The following is a 17,910-nucleotide window of genomic DNA, read 5'->3' as shown; positions in this document are numbered from 1 at the left end:
ACTCTCAGAGTCTCAGAAAGATCCCGCAAAAAACCACTCATAGAGATCCGGCGAAACCCCCTTAAAAGAAGTGAACCCTCTAGGTGTGTCCCCTCCGGATCAACGCAGCCTCCTTAGAAGACCTCACTCACCGAGGAGGTGACCAGACCGCTGTTGCCACGGAGACTACTAAACGTTCCGGTTGCCCTGGTGACGGATCCTCCACGCCGGGGCAGGGTTCCAGAGGCTTCAGTCAAGCCTCTCCCTCATTCGGCCCTGGACCGCCTCGTCCCTTCCCCTCCCCCACTTCCTCAGAACCGGCCCGAACTCCCTCACGAATTTCTGCAGGTGTCCAAGTTCCTTCCCCAAGCTGTAACTTGTAGGCAAGGCCTCAGCACAACGCCTGCTGCCAGGACTAGTCCACAACCAAGCGCCTTCTCTCCCTCGGGGCCAACCCTTCCCGGTCCGCTTCAGACAAGACCCTGACCTAAAGACTTGTAACAGACGAGACAAAGCCTAGAGGTATGTAGTCTCTCAAGTGGCGCCTCCTCCAAATCCACATCCCACTCCCTCCTAATACCTTCCTGTCCCTTCCCACCTCACTCCAACCCCCTCCCATCCTCTGCTTTTCATCCTTATCCTCTCCCTCCCCGACTTTTCTCCACTCAGGTCCCTCCTCCCCTTTTTCCCCTTTCTGCTCCTCCCATCCTGTGTGATTCTTCACCCTCAGGCCCCCTTTCTCCTCTTGCTGAATGTCTGACTATCTTCCTCTCCATCATCCTACTTCTCCCCCTACTTTCTGACACAAACTTCCTCTTTGGAAAGGCCCTGATGAGTTTAAGAAATGATAAATGTAGTATTTGGGGAGCATGGACCAAAGTAGAGAGCAGGAGAAGGTAAGGATGGAATCCTTAGGTATTGCTGCAAATGATGACAGGCCTTGAATGTCAGAGCCAAGAAATTTGGACCTAATCCTTAGGCTGAATCACTTGATTGCTTTTAGGCAAAGGAATGCCATTTCAGAAAGGTCTCACACCTGGGTCATTAAGAAGGACTGACACCCTTTGTACCTGGGCTTCCCAGGTGATACTAGTGGAAAAGAACCCACTTGCCAATGCAGGTAGACGTGGGAGACGTGGGTTCGATCCCTGGGTTGGGAAGATCCCCTGGAGGAGGGCATGGCAACCCACTCCAGTATTCTTGTCTGAAGAATCCCATAGACAGAGGAGCCTGGCAGTCTGTAGGGTCACACAGAGTCAGACACAACTGAAGTGACTTAGCATGCATGACCCCGTTTGGACATCCTTCCAAGATAAATTAGGCACACCCCAGTCCCCACAGCATCCTGGGCTTACCCCAGCACAACACCAACTCATTTGTATTGTCATTTTGGTTAACTGGTCTCCTTTTCAGATTCTTTCAGCTGAGTCCAGTGCCTGAGTAAAAGTGTTAAGATGAGGCTCTTTAAAAGCATAAGTTACATAAATCAATGAAAGAATGGACGATTGGATTAATATGCTAGGGAAGGCAGCAGAGGAGCAAGGGTATTGCATAATCCAGGTAGAAAATAATGAGAATTTGAACAAAATTGGAGGGAAAGGAGAGGAGAGAATGGACTTGTGGGATATTTAGAAGATAGGAAAGATAGTCTTTGGTGCCCATTCTAAGATGTTGGCTGAGAGGAAAGAAGACCACGATAATTCAGTTTTGATGACCTGTGGGACATGAATTTAGCAATGTCTAGCAGACAGTTGGGTATGACTGCGAAGTTCAGGGTCTGAGCTGGAAATACGGATTTAGGGGTCATCAAAATACAACTGGAAGTAGCTGAAGCACTGAACATGAATGACATTACCAAGGGCAGGGAGGGGTCCTTAGACAAGACTTGGCTGTGGTCACTGCATCCTTCTGCACTCTTGGGAGCAAACCTCCACTTTGCCTTGGTCTTCCCAGTCTCTAGAACTTCACAGCCTGACCTCTATGGTCCTAAACTACACCCAGAACCCTGCTCTCGGACTAGCCAAGATGCTATGTTTAGGATCCCTTCTCTGCTACCATCTACTGATGGGATTCTGACTGCTTCAGACTTTCAGTATGCAGTTTGGGTCTAGGCACATGGGTGAACCTCCTAGCACCAAGCCCTGGCCCAGAGCTCATCTGGCTTCCCCCAAGTCATATCTCAGGTGCACTAAAAACTTTATCTTAATTCCATAGCCCCCTGTGAATCCTGCCTTGCTGCTGCTGCTAAGTCACTTCAGTCGTGTCCGACTCTGTGTGACCCCACAGACAGCAGCCCACCAGGCTCCCTTGTCCCTGGGATTCTCCAGGCAGGAACACTGGAGTGGGTTGCCATTTCCTTCTCCAATGCAGGAAAGTGAAAAGTGAAAGGGAAGTCGCTCAGTTGTGTCCGACTCTTAGCGACCCCATGGACTGCAGCCCACCAGGCTCGTCCATCCATGGGATTTGCCAGGCAAGAGTACTGGAGTGGGGTGCCATTGCCTTCTCCAGAATCCTGCCTTGCAGACCCTCTAATCCTAACCTAATGAAACATGTACCCTGTTCTACCACTAGATGGAAGCAGACAAGGTCACAGAAGAGCCTCCTACCACCTTGGATGCAGAAGAGAGCCTTTCTTCAAAGGACCCCTCTCCTGAGGACTCACAGGAGCCCCCCATCCCTGAAAGCCCCTTAGAGCCTGCCCTCTCTGAAACCCTGTTAGAGTCCCTTGCACCTGAATCTCCTGTGTTGCCCTCCACTTCCCAGACCCCTTTAGACATCCACACCTCTGAAACCCCTGTAGAGCCTTCCACCTCTACCACCCCTTTAGAACACTCTGCCTCTGAGGTCCCTTTGGAGACCCTTACCCCTGAGACCCAGTTGGCAACCCACATCCCCAAAGTCCTAGATCAACAACTTGCTTTTCAGACTTCGTCACTAAACCATGCCTCCCCTCATAATCCAAAGGAAGATTTCTCTGAGTCTTCCTCCAGCGAGAGCTCATGGGCAAAAAGGTCCATCCACACCTCTGAACTTGAAGTCTTTCCAAAGCACTCCCTTTCAGGCTCTCCATCCCAGGTCTACTTGGACACATCTACAAAAGTGAAGGAAGAGGAAGAAGAGGGCGAGAAAGAGATGGATGTCGCTGACAGTAATGCTCACGCAGCTCAGCCTGAACACCGGCTGGGCAAGAAGAAGGGGAAGAAAGGAGTCAGCCGTAATTGCTCCTGCTCATTCCCCTTTTCTCAGCATCGTCTTTGACCTGCCTCAGGAGGAGGAGGTTGGGTTACTCTGTGACCTGGCCCCTTCTCTTAGATTTGGGGCCTCCTCACTTCCCCTTAGTTACTCAGCCTTTCCCTCCCCAGGTTACACCATCCACCCAGTGGTCCCTGCTAAACAGGCAGACCTGGTGGACATGGCTAAGTCAATGCACAGAGAGAAGTTTGGTACGCAAGTGAATTATCTTTTCCAATGGGAGAAGGATGCAGCCCTGAATGCCATCCAAACAGGTGAGACCAGGCAGCCTTTCAGGGGCCTGTGAGAGGCCCATGGCCATCCCTCTATCCAACAGGATCTAGGAACCTGCTCCTTCAGTGGATAGCCCTTGTGGAAAACGGCACCACCACATTCCTGGAATCTGGGAGGGGAGCAAATGGATAGGCCAAAGTAGATGAGGGTGGATGCAGACAAAAAGTGAGGATATTCATATAAAGCCAAGCAGGAACAGGTAGCTGAACTAGGGCTCAGGTAACCTGCACCAAACAGATCCTAAAGCAGAGATGGCCCAGGACCCTGGACAGTTTCCAGGGGACTTGTTGCTCTAACAAGGCAAAAGGCCTTAGTCCCCTTGGTGGAAATGTATTAAAAGGCTGTCATGGGGACTTCCCTGGCAGTCCAGTGGTTAAGACTCTGCACTTCCACTGCAGGGGGCGCAGGTTTGACCCCTGACACTGATGTAGGGGAACAAGGATCCCACCACATGGTGCAGCTAGAAGTTAAAAAAAAAAAAAAAAGGCTGTGATCCCTGCATGCCAGACCCATGATCACCTGGAAATCCAAAGCTCTAAGTCTCCTCACCAAAGAGAACCATGTCTTCTAGTCCCATCAACTCTAAGTCTCAGCCCAGAAGTCGTGTTCTAGACAGTCCTGTTAATGGCACGCCGGGCTTCACTATCTCTGTATATAAAGGGTGTGCATATGAACTGTGTGAGCACACACCATTCTGTGTACGAGCACGTGCATCTGTGTCACTGAACTTCACGTCTGTAGGAATGCGGTAAGAAGGTCACCTGACCTGTGATGAGGATTCTAGGATTTCGAGACTGAATTCAATAGGTATCACTGCATTTGGGGGGAGGGGGTTTATTTCCCTAATGATGGGAATAGAGTTATGTTCTAACCATAAGAGATGTTATCATGCAAATGAGACTGTGTGATCATGGAAATGAATGTGTTATGCAGTCAAAATGGCATCCCCACTAATGTCTCCTCCCCAGTCCTCGTCCAATTATAACAGGAAGAGGGTTTGGAATCAAGGCAGAGTAGAAGGCCCTACTCTGGAATGCACAGCCCACTCTGTATTGTACCACATTAAGGGGATTATAGAGTCTGAGGTATAATTGCCATTCCTCTAGCTCAAACTTCAGTCTTCTTCATCTGAAAGATGACCAATGACTCTGACAACAGTGCTTGAACTTGACTCTCCCAGGCCCTCAGGCAAGGCCTTGATCTATGGGGCACTGCACAATTGCACTCATCTCACACGTTAGTAAAGTAATGCTCAAAATTCTCCAAGCCAGGCTTCAGCAATATGTGAACTGTGAACTTCCAGATGTTCAAGGTGGTTTTAGAAAAGGCAGAGGAACCAGAAATCAAATTGCCAACATCCACTGGATCATCGAAAAAGCAAGAGAGTTCCAGAAAAACATCTGTTTCTGCTTTATTGACTATGCCAAAGCCTTTGACTGTGTGGATCACAATAAACTGTGGAAAGCTCTGAAAGAGATGGGAATACCAGACCATCTGACCTGCCTCTTGAGAAACCTATATGCAGGTCAGGAAGCAACAGTTAGAACTGGACATGGAACAACAGACTGGTTCCAAATAGGAAAAGGAATACGTCAAGGCTGTATATTGTCACCCTGCTTATTTAACTTCTATGCAGAGTACATCATGAGAAACGCTGGACTGGAAGAAGCACAAGCTGGAATCAAGATTGCCGGGAGAAATATCAATAACCTCAGATATGTAGATGACACCACCCTTATGGCAGAAAGTGAAGAGGAACTAAAAAGCCTCTTGATTAAAGTGAAAGAGGAGAGTGAAAAAGTTGGCTTAAAGCTCAACATTCAGAAAACGAAGATCATGGCATCTTCCCATCACTTCATGGAAAATAGGTGGGGAAACAGTGGAAACAGTGTCAGACTTTATTTCTTGGGGCTCCAAAATCACTGCAGATGGTGACTGCAGCCATGAAATTAAAAGACACTTACTCCTTGGAAGGAAAGTTATGACCAACCTAGATAGCATATTGAAAAGCAGAGACATTACTTTGCCAACAAAGGTCCGTCTAGTCAAGGCTATGGTTTATCCAGTGGTCATGTATGGATGTGAGAGTTGGACTGTGCAGAAAGCTGAGTGCCAAAGAATTGTTGCTTTTGAACTGTGGTGTTGGAGAAGACTCTTGAGAGTCCCTTGGACTGCAAGGAGATCCAACCAGTCCATTCTGAAGGAGATCAGCCCTGGGATTTCTTTGGAAGGAATGATGCTAAAGCTGAAACTCCAGTACTTTGGCCACCTCATGCGAAGAGTTGACTCATTGGAAAAGACTCTGATGCTGGGAGGGATTGGAGGCAGGAGGAGAAGGGGAAGACAGAGGATGAGATGGCTGGATGGCATCACTGACTCGATGGACATGAGTTTGAGTGAACTCCAGAAGTTGGTGATAGACAGGGAGGCCTGGTGTGCTGCAATTCATGGGGTCGCAAAGAGTCGGACCCGACTGAGCGACTGAACTGAACTGAACCCTTGTTCAACTCGGCACCTCACCTGTTCATGCACTGGATCCTGCTATTCTAAACAGAGTTCAGAATTCCTCCAGTGGAATCCCAGCCTCCACCCAACCCCATTGTGACTCGGTCTAAACTCTACCCCTTTTCAACCAAGCTTCTCTGGTGTGATGGGGCACTAATACAACGGACTGGCAGTGTAAGTCAGAAGCATCAAAGTCAAAAGCCACATCTGGACAGGCTCCAGATCCTAAGAGACCATGGGTAAGACAAGAAAACCTAGTTTGACAGGCACAGAATTGTCGATTGTGGTCCTGGCCAGAGTCAAAGAGCAGAGGACACTTGACTCTTTCTCATTCTCCTTATGGAACTTCAGGGCTTTACCTGGAATACTGGGTCTCTCTTCCCTCCTAAAGAAAGTTGCTCAATCGCTTATTCAATCAAGCTTCTATGTTCTCTGAGCACCTATTTTGTACCAGGCCCTATGTGAGGACTGAAAACAGTGATGAAAAGACTGACCCTTCCTTAGAGGAACTCACAGTCAAAGGAGAATACAAGTGAACAGTCCACTAGAATGCACGGTGCTGTGACAAGAGTAGCACAGAGTCATGGAAGGCAGGAGGAGAGGGACTCCTAGACAGAAGGGGAAGTCAGGGACAACTTTTAGATGAAGATGACAGTTCACTGGAGCTTTTAAATAGGATTACGAGTCCTAGAGCTGAAGGCCCCACTCCTAGGGGTTTGGGAGGGTGACCCAGGATTGTTGACTTCAAGTTGGGATACTCTCAGCTCTCACAGAGGATGAGAAAACCTGAGTGGGAAATGCTCTGGATCTCCTCCCACATTTACCCAGCACCACCCTTGCCTTGTGGTGAGACTAATTGTGAAGCCAGACAGTTTCTCATCTCAAGGGCAGCAACCTCTGGCCGGTGCCTGCTCTCAGGGATACAGCTTAGGCTCATCTTCCTTCCCATGCCTCGTTTCCTAGCCTCACAAGCCTCTATTTTTGCTCTTCACCCCACTCATGACTTCTGGCCTCCCCTTTTCTCCTGAACCTTGGGGAACCATAGACAGCCCTTCTCAAGTTCACAGAAGGCATTAGTTCAGTAACCTCAGGAATGTGGAAGGGACATATGACAGTGCCAGCCTGAAGAAGTGAGGGAAGCCTGCCTCCTTCCTTGTGGCACTGGAGCTGCCCCACCTCCTCCTCTTCAGGTCCCTTCACCACTACGCTCCTTAGGAGCCAATCTCCACCACCTACTCTGCACCTGGCCCATCATCTTCCTTTGCCATCACCTTAGACACTTCAAGGAAACCAAGCAAAGGTGGGCTCAGCGTTGGGAGGGGAGGAGATGAGAATCCCACAGTCACAGAGACACACCGAGATACATGTGCATCATCACACAGAAGCTCATTTATAATAATCTTCCTGCTCAGAAATGAGGGCTGTCTTCAGTCCCCTCTGACGGGCCGACACAGGTGGAGTGAATCCTCGGGTGGGACGGGCTCTGAAGACACTCACGAGGTGATGAAAAAACCTTGAAGAAAAAGTCTAAAGGGGCAGGGAGGAGGATGTGTGGGTGGCGACAGAGACATATGGAGGGAGCAGTAAGAACACTGCGGGGAGCTTAGGCTATTTTTCCCTGTTACTTTCCCTTATTACTCAATCCTTCCATACCCAGGTCTCTATATTGGCTGGCGCTGCCCCCATTATCTATGGGACTGTTTCCGGATTGGGGATGAGTCCAAGTGCTTTTGTGGACACTTGCTGAGAGAGCACCAGATCATCTCAGGTGTGGAGGGTAACTGTCTTCTGTCATGTGTTGAGATGTGTGAGCGCATGTGTGTGTGTGTTGGTTTTGGGGAGAGGTTGACATGGGAAGGCCAAGCCCAGTCAAGTGCTGGTCTAACCCTTTCACAGACATATCCGTGCCCTGCAACATGGGCCAGTGCCGCTGCCTCATGTTCTGCTTCATACCATCACGCCCAGAGGAGGTGGGTGAGTTCTGGCTCAAGAGACGGGCCACTTTTGACCCCAGGGCTTGGAGGGCCCAATGTCGCTGCAAACACAGCCATGAAGACCACACAGCTACTGGGTCCCATTCCTGCAGGGTCAAAGGTACCTTCTTAAGCAAGGGGAGTGCAGGGGTGGGCATGGGTTGGGATAGGCTGCAAGTAGTTTGGGGATGCAGATGGGGAGCTGGGAGAAGAGACTTGGGCATGCAGTTGGTGAGGAAGATGTGAGGATGTGGTCAGCCCCTGGGGAAGTCCCAATTCCCTGCACTCTCCTTGCTGCCCTCTTGTCTTAGGCTGTTGCTGCAGCTGCTTTGAGTCTAATTTCCTCTGTGCGGCCTGTGACCGGCGCTGGGAGGAACATGAGACTTTCTTTGAGACTGAGGAGACCCGGCGGCGAGGAGGGAGGCCACACGGTGAGAGGGCAACCTGGGATCAGGGCCCACTCAAGAGTCTATAATCAGCCAAGCTGAAGGCACTCCTGCCCTCAGCCATCCCACCCAGGACTACTTTGCCCCTCCTTCCTGCAGCCCACACCCACACTGATTTATACCCCCAGGAGCAGACTATGTGCCTTTTGCAGAGATGCCTACCCTCCGAGAAGCCATCATCAACAACTCTGACTTCAAGGCCCTCCAGAAGCAGGGGCTCTCTGGCCATCCCAGCTCTTACCCTAGTCCCCCAGGGCTCCCTAGCCCATGTGATATCCAGCCTGGCCTTCCATCTAAGCCCCATATCTGACCTTTTCACCTCTGCTCTTCCCTTCTCCAGGGACAGACACTGTCAACACCTGGTGCAGGCCTCTGTGAGCTTGGCCCACATCAGCAATAAAGAGAAAACCACTGGAATCTGACTGACTCTGTATGAGGCAGATAGAGCCCAGCCTGGGGCAGACACCCTAGGACCTTGGAGTTAGCACCTCCAGGGGGCCAAGAAACTGGGTAGATCCAACCATGTAGGTGTGCCTCCACCACACCTACATTCAAAAGGCTATTTCTGGCATCAGGAAGAGAGAATGGCTTCAAGGAAGCCAAGGAGGTAGGGATTTCAAGAAGGAGCACTGATGTCAGATATAGCTGGGGGCTCCAGGAAGATAAAGACTGAAAGTGACCATTGGATCTGCAATTAGAAAGTCTTTAGTGACTTCAGAAAGTGCAGTTTCAGCAGTGCAGTGGAGAGAGTAACCAAACAACAGTAAGTGTGAAGGCATTTCTATAAGAAGCTTAGATGAAAAGAGCAGGGAAGAAGTCAGACAATATCTACAGGAGGATGTGGAATCAAGGAAGCAATTTTTAGTTAGGAAAAAAGCATCCTTTTTAGTTAGGAGAGACCAGTAGAGAAAAAGACCTTGAAGGATACAGTAGAAAAAGAGAGATGCCTAGGGAAGCCAGATCCCAAAGACAAAAGGAGAGGATGAGGTAAAGCCAGAGGTGAAGGGATTCTGTCTGGACAGGAGAAACACCACTTCCTAGGACCAGGAAGAAGGAAGAAAGGATGGGGCCCTCACTGAGTTGCAGGGAGTAGAATTCTGTGGACGTTCCCCTGTGAACATAGGAGACAAGGTCAGTTTCTGGTGGGGGAGGAAAGGGATAACAGGTGGGTGGGGGGAGCAGGTAGGAGACAGGAAGAGGGATAAAGGCTTGGGAAGGTTAATGACAGGAACTGGAGAAAACCCTGATGGGTGGGTAATTGAGGATTCAGGTATAGTTGGAAGCTGGAACCAAGTCAGAGAAACAAGAGAAGCAAAATATTTAGATTAATGGGTGGTGATGGGAAGTGTCACGGAGGAAGAAAATAAGCCAAAAGAAGGCTTGAGGATGTGGAGGGAGCTGACCACACAAATAAGAAAAAAAAAAGTAAAGCCAGGATGCAATCAACAGATTTTTTTAAAAAAGGGAACAGAAGTGTCTAATGAGGCCCAGTAGCAGATGCAGTGGTAGGGATCAAAGTACAGGAGACAGTGGCCAGAACCCACAGAGTGTTGCAGCTTTCAGAGAGCAGCTACAAGTGATCACAAGGGCCTGGAGCAGAGAATCCAGGGGCCAGGGGCCAGAATGGGTGAGTGTATGGGAGTGACTAGGAAGCCCTTACATGATTCTAATGGAGAACAGCAGATTCTGACAGTAATGGGCTCTATGATCTTAGGCCAGTTACTTTCCCTCTCAGAGCCTGTTTCTGGGTCTATAAAATAGGATGACCTATGTGCTACCTGTGTCTTCAAGAACCCAAAGAAATAACCAGTTTCCAAGTGTTTTGTACTCACCTACCAGTCCTGGCTGGTTTCCTCTTCCTACATCCCAGCACCTCTTATCACTTGCCCTTCTCCACAGGCACACAGACTACTGCAGCCTCCAGGGCACAGAAAAGGCCAATGTACATTTCCACACTTAGTGAGGTCATCTAGTCTTCCCAGGAAAGGAATGCAACTTTGACTGCTAGAACTCCTGGGGGAAATCGCAGGGTCAACTGTCTCCCTTGGGAAGGAGAAAAGACTCTCTAATATGGCTATTCAAAAGAAATCATTACTATCTCCAGAAGTAGAATTCCTTATTACTGGTTATTATGGAATTGGCTCAGATGGTAAAGCGTCTGCCTGCAATATGGGAGACCCGGGTTTGATTCCTGGGTCGGGAAGATTCCCTGGAGAAGGAAATGGCAATCCACTCCAGCACTCTTGCCTGGAAAATCCCATGGATGGAGAAGTCTGATAGGCTACAGTCCATGGGGTCGCAAAGAGTTGGACACGACTGAGCAACTTCACTTTCACTTTCTTGGAATTAGCACCACAATGACCATTAACTAAAACCAATTCAACTAGCAGTCAACAATAAAAGAATGGTAAACTCATTTAAACTCATAAACTGCGATAAACTCATTTAAAGAAGTAGTAATATTATGCAGCCATTACAAAGTATTTATATAGACTATGTAATATTATGGGAAATTGTGAAAAGGATAAGAAATTGTGACAAGAATGTAATATGTCAGTTCAGTTCAGTTGCTCAGTCATGTCCGACTCTTTGCGACCCCATGAATCGCAGCCCACCAGGCCTCCCTATCCACCACCAACTCCCGGAGTTCACTCAGACTCGCGTCCATCGAGTCAGTGATGCCATCCAGCCATCTCATCCTCGGTCGTCCGCTTCTTCTCCTGCCCCCAATCCCTCCCAGCATCAAAGTCTTTTCCAATGAGTCAACTCTTCGCATGAGGTGGCCAAAGTACTGGAGTTTCAGCTTTAGCATCATTCCTTCCAAAGAAATCCCAGGGTTGATCTCCTTCAGAATGGACTGGTTGGATCTCCTTGCAGTCCAAGGGACTCTCAAGAGTCTTCTCTAACACCACAGTTCAAAAGCAACAATTCTTTGGCACTCAGCTTTCTGCACAGTCCAACTCTCACATCCATACATGATGTAATACATATGTATTATATATTATGCAAAAGGAAATGAAAGAAAACACCAAATGTTATCCATTCCACAATTAATTCTTGAGCGTCTATATATGTCAGGTCATATGCTGTAAAACAAAAAAGACACAGTGGTGACTTTTGCCCTGTATTACACATCAGACTAAAACTTACCTGGTTTGAGTATATTAGAGTATATTAGCATTTTGTGAGTCCATGTTTCTGATGTCAAAAAATATATATTCCAGCAGAACAAAATATACTTCTAACCTAGCCATAAGGCATTTTCCCTTGTCCTTCGAACCCGCCTGACTCACTGAAAATGTCAGGCACGGAGCTAACCGTATCACATACTTATTCTGAACAGGAAAGGACATTGGACACATATACCTTTGCTTATTAGTCGTGCAACAAAGACAAGACACTTCTGCCCCGCCCGTTAAAATAAAAAGACAAAGAAAAATGCAAAACCGCCCTGAAAACAAACTGCAGAATTTTTAGTCTTGGAGTGAACAAGCACATACACTAAGGAGGAATTGCCCTCAGACGAGTAAGTTAACATCTTTGAAATGGTCAAAGGGCTGAAACTGTTTCTGGGGGAAATGCTGGGTAATTATCCCACCAGTTAAAACAAGATCACGTCCCTATTCACCTTCAGCCCTACCAGCCGGGAGTCCCCCACCCGCTTCTTTCCCCGGTACCCCTGCGGTCTAGAACTTCCGTACTAGTGTCCTGGAGCCAATAAGCGCCGAGTAGCCGCCTCTCTAAACCCCGCCCTCCTACTGGCCAATGAGCTTCTGCGCGGCAGGTGACGGAGCACCGCCCCCTTCCTCTCAGCCCACCAATAGGGGCCCGACCCGACTAGGCAGTGTCAATACGGTAAAAGCCCCACTACTCGGGAGCCGCAGCCTAGGATGGGCCGAGTTTGTGTTGAAAGCCAATTGGAGGAAAATCCCACCTCCAGGTGTCTCAGTCCTTCCAATAGAGTGAGAAACTATCTCACAGCGAAAACTAGTGAGGGGACCCAATGGTATAGGAACTTGCACTCTGACCAGAGGACGAAGCCAATGGAGTAAAAACTTCACCCTCGAGTTGGCACAAGAAGCCAATGGGATGAAAAGATTCCGCAAACCACCGTGGCGGCGGAGCCAGTGGAGTGCCGGGCCCAGGAACGCTACCCAATGGGACGACGGAGTTCGCTTCCGGCCTCGGCCGGAGCCAATGGCAGTGGCTCGCCGGCTCCCCGCTGCCCCACCTCAGCAGGCTGCGGAGCTCGAGTGCTGACCCAGGTGGGAGTTTCCCGCGGCCGAGGGAAAGATGGCAGCGGCAGTGGTGCTGGCCGCCGGGCTCTGCGTGGCGCGTCGGGCCGTGGCGGTGGCAGGGCCTCGGGGGGTGCAGGTGAGAGGTGGCTGTGGGGCGAGGAAGGGGTCCCGCGGGCTCTGCCTCTCTCCAGGGCCGGGGACTGCATTCCTCCTCGGCTCCCACGGCTAGAGCAGCCCTAAGGCCTCGCGGGACCGCAGCCTGAGTGCCCGGCGGGGTACATTGCCCCTCCCGAAGCGCAGGCTCCAGGGCTCTGCGCCGAGGTCGGACTGATGGTCCCGGTGGCCTCTCTTAAAACCTCGCCGCAGGAGAAACGAGCCGGCGATGACCAATGCTGTACACAGTCCCTGGCCCCGAGGTCGACACAAGGTCACTGCACCATGTGCTGCCCTCTCCCAGCCAACCGAAGGCTTACCCACCCCCACCCCCACCCCACCCCACCCCCCGCAGCTCCTCAGTGCGCCCTGCAGAATTAGAGGGAGCCATTTTTTACCCCCGTCCTGGAAGCCATTCTCCCCGTTTACTAGAACGATTCAAGGAGTCAGATGCACCTCGTCCCTTTCTCCAACAATGTGACACCTCTGACTTCAGCCTTCTTTCAGCCCCTGGGAAACTGGGACTTACCCTCAGTTCCCTGGGGCTGGGATTGTGTAGACTCAACTCCTCCCTCCACTGATTCAGGAGACTGGAAGCAAAATTCACAGTAAGAGGTCAGGTGTGACACCCAGACGCCCTTGTGTCAAACAGGGTAGTTGTATTAAACCTCAACAAAACAAGTAAGACAGCATAAAGATCAGACAAAAAGTAATGGAAGTGGAAACTTACAAAGAGATCCAAAGTAGTCTTAAGAGATGATACAAATCACCCCTTTATATTTGATGCTGAGAGAAGGGATTTAGCTAAGGTAATTCAGTAGTCCATGGGGTCGCAAAGAGTCTTAACAGGACTGAGCAACTAAACACACAATTAAACACACACTACTAAACAAAAAAATGTAGAAAGATAGGAACCAGGATGTAAGCCTCCGGGTTCTCACTCTGCACCCTTTCCCCTGAACAGGGATGGTTTCCTTAGTGCTTCAGGGGCAGCACTCCACGCATTGCTGAGACCTGCACTGTAATACTGCCTGTTACATAACCAGGCCCAGCATTATATGGGCCTACTCCCTGCTGCTGATACTGTGAAAGTGAGGAACTCTCTCTTTTAGTGGGAACCACTAAAAGGTTCTTAGAAGGGTGAAGTTAATGGCTGTCAGAGTCCAGTCTCTGCCAGCCCCACCTAAGTACATGAGAGGTATTGCCAACTTCCTCCTTTGGGTGTGTCTGACCCACCTGCAGGTCCGAGGAGCTGCAGGTGTGACTGATGGGAATGAAGTGGCCAAGGCCCAGCAGGCAGCTCCTGGGGGAGCAGCCCCAACCATCTTCTCCCGGATCCTGGATCGAAGCCTCCCAGCTGACATCCTATATGAGGACCAGCAGGTGCGGTGCCCTTAGGACCCACCCCCACCCTAGGAATTTCATAAATACCATCCAGCCTGTTGAAGTAACATGGTGGCCTCTGGCCTATCACTGCTCCCAGTGTCTCGTATTCCGGGATGTGGCCCCTCAGGCTCCTGTGCACTTTCTGGTCATTCCTAAGAAGCCCATTCCTCGGATCAGCCAGGCTGAAGAGGAAGACCAACAGGTGGGAAGGACAGGGCTAGGGTTTGGCTGGGGGAGCCCTGTTTTCCTCTAGAAATTTTGCTCCCTGTAAGTGAAGCAACCTGTCTCCCTCCCCTTTCCCTGTAGCTTCTTGGACACCTTCTCCTTGTGGCCAAGAAAACAGCAAAGGCTGAGGGGCTGGGTGATGGATACCGACTTGGTGAGTGATGTTTGGCCCCTGAGCCCTTCCCTCAACTGTGAATTCTCACACCTGCCCCTCTGTGTGACCATTCTTTGACCTTCCCATAATCCTCACCCCCTAACCCAAAACTCCATTTCAGTGATCAACGATGGCAAGCTGGGTGCACAGTCTGTGTATCACCTACACATTCACGTACTTGGGGGCCGACAGCTCCAGTGGCCTCCAGGTTGAACCTACCAAGTGACCAGGGACCCCAGACCTGGATGTTTGGATGGGATGGGGGAAAACGGCACCCTGTGAAGCTAATAAACTCGCTCTCCCTCAATTCTGGATCCTTGTCTTAAATATATGAAGATTTATACTACAAATAGGAAAGAAAACTGATTCAAGACTATGATCCCCCTTGACTATGGTCTGAGACACTTAAGGAAGCCCATTCTGTAAAGGAGTATTTAAATGCCTATATATCTCTGAGCTCAAGACTCGTGGTCTACCTGGGGCAGGCTTCTAGAAAAGTAGTGGTAGGAATTTGCCTGAATGAATAGGAAGAGACTGAATCCCAAGACTTGCCAACCCACATTCTAAGGGGGGTCTGTAAGGAGGACTGTCAGTGTGAGGGCCTTTTACTGGAAGAGAAATAATCAAACCAAAAAAAAGTGGCCACCCTTTGGCTAATCCCCATGTCTCACCATTTTGCTTTTGAGCTACTTGTCTGATGCCTCTTCATCCTTAAAAGCTTTGAAAAAAATGTTCCTCCATAAATACACGAAGTAGGCCTTTGACTGATACCTCAGCCCTGTGCCTGTTCTAAAACACAAAGAACGACCTTCAGTTCAGTTCAGTTCAGTCGCTCAGTCGGCCTCTTTGCGACCCCATGAATCGCAGCACGCCTGGTTAGGTACGGAGGCCAGCGGAACTTTAAGAGCCGGGCTGACGCGGAAGGGAATCCGGACGGAAGGCAGCCATTCCAAGCCACAGCGGGTTTAAGACTTCCGCCCCGCAGAGAACTTGCCAGCACCCTCACCCTCCACGTCCGGCTAGATCTAGTTCTGCGCAGTCTCCTGGCAAGATTTGCCGTCTCTATGGCAACCCGGTAGCTGGCGTCGGAAGATGGAGACCTCTGAGTCTACTGACAGATCGCAGTCGCGGTGAGAGCCACAGCTCTGGCTGCGGGCGGAAGGGGACAAGGAAGTTTACAGACTTTGCTGACAGTTTTGCCGCTTTCAACCCCCCCCCCCCCCCCCAGATCTTTAGACTTACAGCCCAGCTCGGACAGACTAGGGTCCAGTTCCGATCCCTTTTCTTCTTGGGATGGCCGTCATAGATCGGCCCTGGTAGCTGCAACCGCAGCAGCTTCAGCAGCTGCTACAGCCGCCTCCACTGCCAGAGCAGCTGCATTATCGACAAAGAGCCCAGCCCCCTCCTGTCATGGGAGCCTGCTCACGGAGCCCTCCTCTGACAGTCTGACAGAGCGCTACACTGGACCTGGATTTACCCACAAGATAAGCCACGGGAGACTCGGCTTTCAGCCTGTCTATGTTTCCCATGTTGCTCGGAATCCCTATACTACAAATGACCTTAGCTCTAGTCGTGGCCCTGTTCCTGGCTCCAGTTCTGGCCCTGTTCCTGGCTCCAGCTCTAGCCCTGGTCCTGACTCCAGCTCTGACCCTGGACCTAGCTCCAGTTCTGGTCCTGGTGGTAGCCCTGGCGGTGGCTCAGGTCGAGATCCTGGCCATGGCCCTGGTCCTGGTGGTGGCTCTGGTCAGGGTCCTGGCGGTGGCTCTGGTCAAGGCACTGATCTTGGTCCTGCTGTTGATTCTAGGCATAGCCCAGGCCATGGCCATGGCCCTAGGTTCAACTTCTCTGCTCCTGTAGGCTTCAGAAACCCCGGGGGAGATCTTATCCCTAATTATACTGGCTGCAAACACCACTGTCACTGGGAGCCGCAGAAACAATCCTGGAAATTTTTGAAAGTCTCAGAACCTGGTGCCCGAGGGCTGTGGAAGCCCCCCGAAGTTGAAGGGAAGAGTACGGTTCTCAGTGAAACACTGCCACGGGGCCAGTGCCTTCTCTACAACTGGGAGGAGGAGGTATTAAGGTTTGACCTGCTCCCTTTTCTTGAAGGCTGCCCTCGGTTGATGGGGGTGGGTTACAAGGAAGGATATCATTGTCACTCAACTTGGGGCCTACAGAGAGCCACCAACTACCTGGATCAAGTCCCAGTCATGCAGGATGGCTCTGAGAGTTTCTTTTTCCGACACGGACACCGGGGACTGCTGACCCTGCAGCCACAGTCACCCATGTCCTCCTGCACCACCCAGAAAGACTCATACCAGCCCCCAACAAGCCACTGTCAGCCAATTCGAGGTATGAAACATGAGAGAATGGGCAAGAATGAGTCCAGTAGAGAAAAGAATATCAGGTGGGCCTATGGTTGTCCGAGGGGTGTAAGGACAAAACCCAATTTTTCCTCCTTTCCCCAACTTTGTTTCTTCTGGGCCTGTTTCTTAAGCAGCCTCCTCTATTCTGTCCATTCCCTGACCTCCCCCAGGGAAGCGTGAAGCCATACTGGAGATGCTCTTGCGCCAACAAATCTGGTGAGAGGCTGGGTGAAGGGAAATGGGGAGGGGGAGGACAAAAGTTAGGGGAGAATGCCCTTGACACTCCCCAGGCCTCTGTAGTAAAGAGGTGCAGGCAGAGCAGGAACCCACAAGGAAGGACTTGGAGGTCGAGTCTGTGACACACCACGACTACAAAAAGGAGCTGGTGCAGGCAGGGCCTCCTGCCCCAACAAAGGTAAGAACGCAGTCACCCCCACCCCTCACCCTTGTACAGCTGGGTCCTGACAGGCTGTGGGAAAGCAGCCAGCCCAGAGGCTGAAGAGCTGAAGAGTTAACTCTTCAGGCCAAGAGTTATGCAGTATTTCCCTCACAGCTCCACGACTACCATACAGAGCAGCCTGAAACCTTCTGGCTAGAGAGGGCACCTCAGCTACTGGTGTGTGAGAGTGACCGGCTGTTGGGAGTGGGTGAAAGGAGGGGAGGAGGCTGTTCTGTCCTGGGTTGGGGCAGAGCAGGCCCCGTCCTCATTCTGGCATTCCTCCAGGGTGTCAGTAACATCAGGACACTAGACACACCGTTCCGGAAGAACTGCAGTTTCTCAACACCTGTGCCTTTGTCTCTAGGGGAGCCGTTGCCCTTTGAACCTGAGAGTTATTCCCAACAAGGAAAAATATCTTCCCTTGCCTGTCAGGGAGGGGCGCAGGGTGGTGGAGGGGGTTGAACTACTCCTGTCTAAGGGCTGAGGAGGCAAGTATATGTGGAATATGGAATCTCCTCTCTGTA

At 50.6% G+C, this 17,910-nt stretch overlaps 3 protein-coding genes across 5 annotated transcripts; all 3 read left to right on the top strand.

Moving 5' to 3' along the window:
• The first annotated feature begins 166 nt into the window (after positions 1-166).
• FAM221B (family with sequence similarity 221 member B) lies at positions 167-8,738 on the top strand. Of its 2 annotated transcripts, none has more exons than XM_052645331.1 (7): positions 167-501; positions 2,551-3,193; positions 3,342-3,485; positions 7,667-7,777; positions 7,906-8,103; positions 8,294-8,413; positions 8,557-8,738. In XM_052645331.1, exons 2-7 carry the CDS (start codon positions 2,551-2,553, stop codon positions 8,736-8,738), a joined length of 1,398 nt encoding a protein of 465 aa, XP_052501291.1. In that variant the 5' UTR covers positions 167-501. The 2 variants fall into 2 exon arrangements, with proteins under 2 accessions (XP_052501291.1, XP_052501290.1); XM_052645330.1 differs by lacking the exon at positions 167-501 and adding an exon at positions 849-875.
• Positions 8,739-12,408: 3,670 nt separating this feature from the next.
• HINT2 (histidine triad nucleotide binding protein 2) lies at positions 12,409-14,884 on the top strand. Of its 2 annotated transcripts, none has more exons than XM_052645101.1 (5): positions 12,409-12,693; positions 14,062-14,202; positions 14,303-14,407; positions 14,512-14,584; positions 14,706-14,884. In XM_052645101.1, exons 1-5 carry the CDS (start codon positions 12,586-12,588, stop codon positions 14,795-14,797), a joined length of 519 nt encoding a protein of 172 aa, XP_052501061.1. In that variant the 5' UTR covers positions 12,409-12,585; the 3' UTR covers positions 14,798-14,884. The 2 variants fall into 2 exon arrangements, with proteins under 2 accessions (XP_052501061.1, XP_052501062.1); XM_052645102.1 differs by having other exon boundaries at positions 12,664-12,802.
• Positions 14,885-15,676: 792 nt separating this feature from the next.
• Positions 15,677-17,848, top strand: SPAG8 (sperm associated antigen 8). The gene is made up of 7 exons (XM_052645385.1): positions 15,677-15,714; positions 15,813-16,656; positions 16,759-16,933; positions 17,118-17,163; positions 17,248-17,362; positions 17,501-17,563; positions 17,672-17,848. Exons 1-7 carry the CDS (start codon positions 15,677-15,679, stop codon positions 17,846-17,848), a joined length of 1,458 nt encoding a protein of 485 aa, XP_052501345.1.
• The last annotated feature ends 62 nt before the right edge of the window (positions 17,849-17,910 follow it).

This window comes from Budorcas taxicolor, chromosome 8, assembly GCF_023091745.1.
Source record: "Budorcas taxicolor isolate Tak-1 chromosome 8, Takin1.1, whole genome shotgun sequence".
Taxonomy (NCBI): Eukaryota; Metazoa; Chordata; class Mammalia; order Artiodactyla; family Bovidae; genus Budorcas; species Budorcas taxicolor.
The sequence above is the reverse complement of the archived record's forward strand: the minus strand, read 5'-3'. Positions and strand labels throughout refer to the sequence as shown.

Excerpts from the sequence above, each read along its gene's own strand:
- SPAG8 (XM_052645385.1), top strand. The coding sequence starts at position 15,677 with ATGGAGACCTCTGAGTCTACTGACAGATCGCAGTCGCG. Across the intron at positions 17,363-17,500 it reads GGCCTCCTGCCCCAACAAAG|CTCCACGACTACCATACAGA; the intron begins GTAAGAACGCAG and ends TTTCCCTCACAG. Across the intron at positions 17,564-17,671 it reads AGAGGGCACCTCAGCTACTG|GGTGTCAGTAACATCAGGAC; the intron begins GTGTGTGAGAGT and ends GCATTCCTCCAG.
- FAM221B (XM_052645330.1), top strand. The coding sequence starts at position 849 with ATGGACCAAAGTAGAGAGCAGGAGAAG. Across the intron at positions 876-2,550 it reads AAAGTAGAGAGCAGGAGAAG|ATGGAAGCAGACAAGGTCAC; the intron begins GTAAGGATGGAA and ends TTCTACCACTAG. Across the intron at positions 3,194-3,341 it reads GGGGAAGAAAGGAGTCAGCC|GTTACACCATCCACCCAGTG; the intron begins GTAATTGCTCCT and ends TTCCCTCCCCAG.
- HINT2 (XM_052645101.1), top strand. The coding sequence starts at position 12,586 with ATGGGACGACGGAGTTCGCTTCCGGCCTCGGCCGGAGCCAATGGCAGT. Across the intron at positions 12,694-14,061 it reads GAGCTCGAGTGCTGACCCAG|GTCCGAGGAGCTGCAGGTGT; the intron begins GTGGGAGTTTCC and ends ACCCACCTGCAG. Across the intron at positions 14,203-14,302 it reads TCCTATATGAGGACCAGCAG|TGTCTCGTATTCCGGGATGT; the intron begins GTGCGGTGCCCT and ends CACTGCTCCCAG.